Source organism: Montipora capricornis, chromosome 2 (genome assembly GCF_036669925.1).
Source record: "Montipora capricornis isolate CH-2021 chromosome 2, ASM3666992v2, whole genome shotgun sequence".
Taxonomy (NCBI): Eukaryota; Metazoa; Cnidaria; class Anthozoa; order Scleractinia; family Acroporidae; genus Montipora; species Montipora capricornis.
Genome location: NC_090884.1, coordinates 21772564 through 21777095, shown reverse-complemented (window position 1 = coordinate 21777095; position 4532 = coordinate 21772564). Strand labels below are relative to the sequence as shown.

The 4532-nt window shown below is 37.1% G+C and overlaps 1 protein-coding gene across 1 annotated transcript; it reads left to right on the top strand.

The window, feature by feature from the left end:
• Nucleotides 1-422: 422 nt before the first annotated feature.
• On the top strand, nt 423-4167 carry LOC138039071 (paired box protein Pax-3-B-like). Its single transcript, XM_068885239.1, has 4 exons — nt 423-628; nt 1080-1691; nt 2221-2429; nt 2969-4167. Exons 1-4 carry the CDS (start codon nt 505-507, stop codon nt 3146-3148), a joined length of 1125 nt encoding a protein of 374 aa, XP_068741340.1. The 5' UTR covers nt 423-504; the 3' UTR covers nt 3149-4167.
• Nucleotides 4168-4532: the final 365 nt, after the last annotated feature.

The following is a 4532-nucleotide window of genomic DNA, read 5'->3' as shown; positions in this document are numbered from 1 at the left end:
TTCCTCTTCGTCGTCCGTCGTTTTGGAGACGCAACCTGATGCCGCATCTCGAACTTACCGGAAAAAAAAATGCTTTTATTTTATTTTATGCAGCTTCATCATGTAATTCAAAGAATTTCCATGTAGTTCCGTGGTTGAAAGTGTTTAATTGTCACGCTTATCCTGTATTTTTTCAACACTAAGGTAAAAATGCGTTACCCTTGCCTTCCACACAAAGACTCAGAAAACGTTACCAAAACAAAATGAAACAACAAACTCTGAGCATTGACTAATAAGGCAACACTTCAGCCGCCTAACCAGCTCCAATGAGTTTTTGACGTCGTATTACGTCATGGCACATTACACACGTGATTATCCAAAAAATATGATGTGGTCCAGTACTCACCAGACAATCAAAATTCAATGAGTTAAATATCTGATCAGCAGTCACCTGAGCATAATTACATTTCTTACGCTTTACCTTTGTTTACCTTTGCGATACATTCCTCATAAACCACTTATTCCATGGTGAACGGTCATTTATTAACGAATATCGCTGGAGAACACATCTTGCGAGTTCCTCCAACGGACGCCGCTGCATACCTCACAGGCAAATTCTGCTCAATAATGGATGCCCTACTCTTTCCAGGTATATATTCGTGTCTTTTGTAAATATGTTTGGTGAGGTCTATGATAAGAATTGATGTTAAGGAAAACTGTTTTTGAACAATTACACTTGCTTTTTTAGCTTGTTCTCATGATAAAATTACACACTATTAATTTCTTCTGAAGGGTCTCGTGCTGGCGGAGTGAATGAGTTACTTTATCAACACAAGACCTCGTCAAGAGCAAAATGCTACCGTGCCCTTATTTGTAATCCATATAATACCATAATCAAATATGAGCAAAAAGAATACAGCAAATTCGTTACACTGTCGTGCTTTTCATCTGCTTCGAATCCGGCTCCATTAACGGATTATATTCTTCAACTTTTGCAAACAGCGCTCGCTTAAATACAATAACTTAAAATACCTTAAATTAATATGCATAGCTTCTACACCAGACGTGTTACTTATTTGTATTTTGTTACTTCTTTTTAGGCCAAGAAAGAGTAAATCAACTTGGCGGAGTCTTTGTAAATGGCAAACCCTTGCCGAAAGCCTTGCGTATAAGAATAATTCAACTGGCGCGCTTAGGGGTGAGAGCGAGTGATATTAGCAGGCAGTTACGAATTTCACATGGTTGTGTAAGCAAGATCCTAAACAAATTCTATGAAACAGGCTCTATCGAGCCAGGAGCAATTCCCTCATCAAAAAGCCGTGATATCACTCCAGAAATAACGACGAAGATTGAGACATTTATTCTCGAGCAACCCGATATGTTTTCTTGGGAAGTTCGAGATCGCTTGCTGCTTGAAGGGGTTTGTATCAAGGCAAATTTGCCATCCATGGAAGCAATAAGCCAGCTACTGAAAAGCAGAAACGACAAGTGTGGACGGGGAACACCTCCTTGCTCTTCAAGGGGCTTGAAGCGCTGCTTGTCAAATTCAGAATCCGAGGAAGAAATAGAAATTACAAAGGTCCCAAAATTTGAAGCACCGTTCTCGATCTCAAGCATTCTCAACTTGGCGGAAAAAAAAGGAAAAGAGAGAACTTGCAAAAAAGAAAGCGATGAAGGACAAAGTGAGGAGAATAGTCAAGAATATGACTCAGGTATTTATTTTGTATTCTAAACATTTCTTAGTTGACAGATAGAATCTTTTTTAAAAGTAGCGGTGTATATTTAGTTGAGTAGCTCTCGGTCCGAAAGCTATGATCGATATTGCAATTTGGGTTTTCATAATTAAAAAGACTTGAATGTTCTAATTGTGATTGTCAAACCCCTTTAACAAACAATAACATCGTTTCGGTGCTTTCTGTCGATGTAAAGGCGTATCCTTCTTTTTGGTATTGTTAGACGTTTGAATGGTAAAGTCATTTTCTAAAAACTGCTCAATGATACTGCTTCAAACTGTAACATAAACTCATTTTAGAAGCAAACAACCCGGGTACAAGGCGTCAGATACAATATTACTTGACCAAAATAGCACTGTCAATGATTATACGACACCATTCAAAGGAAGTCGTCAAATATACCTACCTCCGCCTTCATTTTCGCGGCTGGTCGGAATAATTTTAAACCGACAGCTGCAATATGCAGTAGATTGTTTACCAACAAAAAAAACTATTTTTATTCTTTTAGAATTGATCTTGGCCAGAAAACAATCATTTATATCAGGAACAAAAGACCGAGAGCTTTTCTTCAACCGAAAGCCACGACGTGGTCGTACAAAGTTCTCACTTAAACAGGTGGACGAACTTGAAAAAGCGTTTGCTAAGACACATTACCCGGATGTGTACACACGAGAGGAACTGGCGCAAAGGCTTGACTTGTCTGAAGCGAGAGTACAGGTGAATTCATATACATAGAAAAAAGACAACTTGTTTGATTTTCTTCTGCCAAATAGTTTTAGCCGATCCAACATAAGGGAAAACCTTAAGATTTATCATCTTCCCCACAAGGGTTACACCCAATGGAATATCGTTTAATGAAAGGGCAGACAACATCCAAAGAAAAACGTTGTCATGGTGTTATTGTCGAAGGCATTGACGCCCTATTCTGGAACTTGGATTCTGGTTTACAGATTGGAGCCACGTCATGCTTATTTTGACCAGCTGTTAGCCAAAACCATTTAGTACGTTCATTTAACACGTATGAAAGCTTTATTCCATATCGTTGAACTGTACAAATCCGTGCAAACTGTTGATCACCATGCGTAGAGAAAATTTCCCTCTGAGGTGAAAGTACCGGCAAAACCACAAACCAATCACAAAGTACTGTGAAATACAAAAAGATGAATTATCTTCATGACGAAGTCTTTCCAGGAGTAATCTGACCGGCATACAACCGTTCGACGAACTATATTATTCTTTTTTGTTCCTTTTTTCAGGTGTGGTTTTCAAACCGCCGAGCTCGTCTCAGAAAGGAAGAATATTATACTGAAACGGCCCAAACGAGATCTGATGCTTTCTCAAAGTCAGTTACATGCTATGGTACACTAACCACCCCATCAACAAGTTTCACTCGCATATTTTTCCCTAACGGAGCTTCCTGTCTTGTTCCACAATAATAACATTCAAAAGTTTAAAAAATATTTTGTGAGATTTGAGTATTTTATTGGTGTCAATCAACTAAAAACGTACCATTTATCATCATGGAAAGTTGCGACATAACATTCGAGAACTCAATTCCGCTCAACTTTATTTCCACAAATGTCAAGCCACTTCGAAAAACTCAACTTTTAGGACTTAAGGAATACCTATTCCGAAAAAGGATTTTTTTCTCCAAAAAATTCGATTATTGCTGGCTAACCATTGTTAATAGCAATCGGATTTGAGGAACAACATTTTTATTTTCTAGCCTCTGTTCAAGAGAGGGAAATTCAAACTGAAGGCGCGTTTGTTTGCCATTAGGTTTTTCTTTAAACGTTGATGCTCATTTCACGGTAATCGACCTCAAATGTTTTTTGTCAAATTGATATCACTCAATCGTGGAACGAATTCATATAATAGAAATCAGAGTTCCCCGGCTTAGCAAGAAGGGTTAGTTCTGTGGTCGTGGTGTGTACACAACATTGGCTAAAATTCTTCAACACATGATCAAATAGTTTCTAGCTCTATTATTTACAAAATCACATTGATTTTTGTCTATTAGTTTGTCCTCAAGCAAACATAGTATGTGCAAGATATATTTTGAAGCTCAAAAAGTATTATTTTGAAATAGAAGCTGGCAATATTTGTCCAAAAAAGTGCATGATATTTAACTCAGCTCATACAGCTAATTTTAAATACATTCAATCATAATCACGACTTATATTTTGTATATTGCTTATCATGGCTTTTGTAAGGCTGGTCTCAACAAGCAAAGGCACGTACTCACGCCATCACTGTAATAACAAAACATTCTATTTTTCGACAAAAAATAAGTACATTTATAACATACGAGTGTGTATTTTTTTAAAAGAATTAATATTGTCCCTGTGTCAGACATTGGGCAATTTATAAAATCTAGTGGTAGATAACAAATCGAAAAGAGTGTAAAAAATGATCATTAATGTTTATTGAAAATTAATTAAAATAATTTATGTCATATTGCTTGTTCACTTAACTACTACTGATTAAACCCCATGAAATTTAATCATTTTATCGGACAGGAACGTTTTGTAGAAGGCCTATTAGCCATCAAATATCCCCTTAGACGCCGCTTTGCCGCTTCTCTGTTAAGACAGAGCATTTTGTGGCCCTGTGTTTGGAAGCTCGGCGCCTGTTGAATTGAATATGTATTGAAATACTTTACGGAGCTTATCAGACTGCTGGTGATAAGATTAAGATAAACCGATAAACGTGTGTTTCGATGTGTTTTTCATTAATTAGAAGGCATTGAGACTTTAATCAACCCTTGCTTTATAATTAAAAACAGTAGCCCAAGTTGAAAAATATCCTGCTGTAGCCCTA

What these genes read in the sequence shown, in the direction of transcription:
- LOC138039071 (XM_068885239.1), top strand. Translation starts at nt 505, where the DNA reads ATGGTGAACGGTCATTTATTAACGAATATCGCTGGAGAACACATCTTG. An exon ending in GGATGCCCTACTCTTTCCAG is followed by an intron (nt 629 to 1,079) that starts GTATATATTCGT and finishes ACTTCTTTTTAG; the next exon opens with GCCAAGAAAGAGTAAATCAA. An exon ending in TAGTCAAGAATATGACTCAG is followed by an intron (nt 1,692 to 2,220) that starts GTATTTATTTTG and finishes TTATTCTTTTAG; the next exon opens with AATTGATCTTGGCCAGAAAA.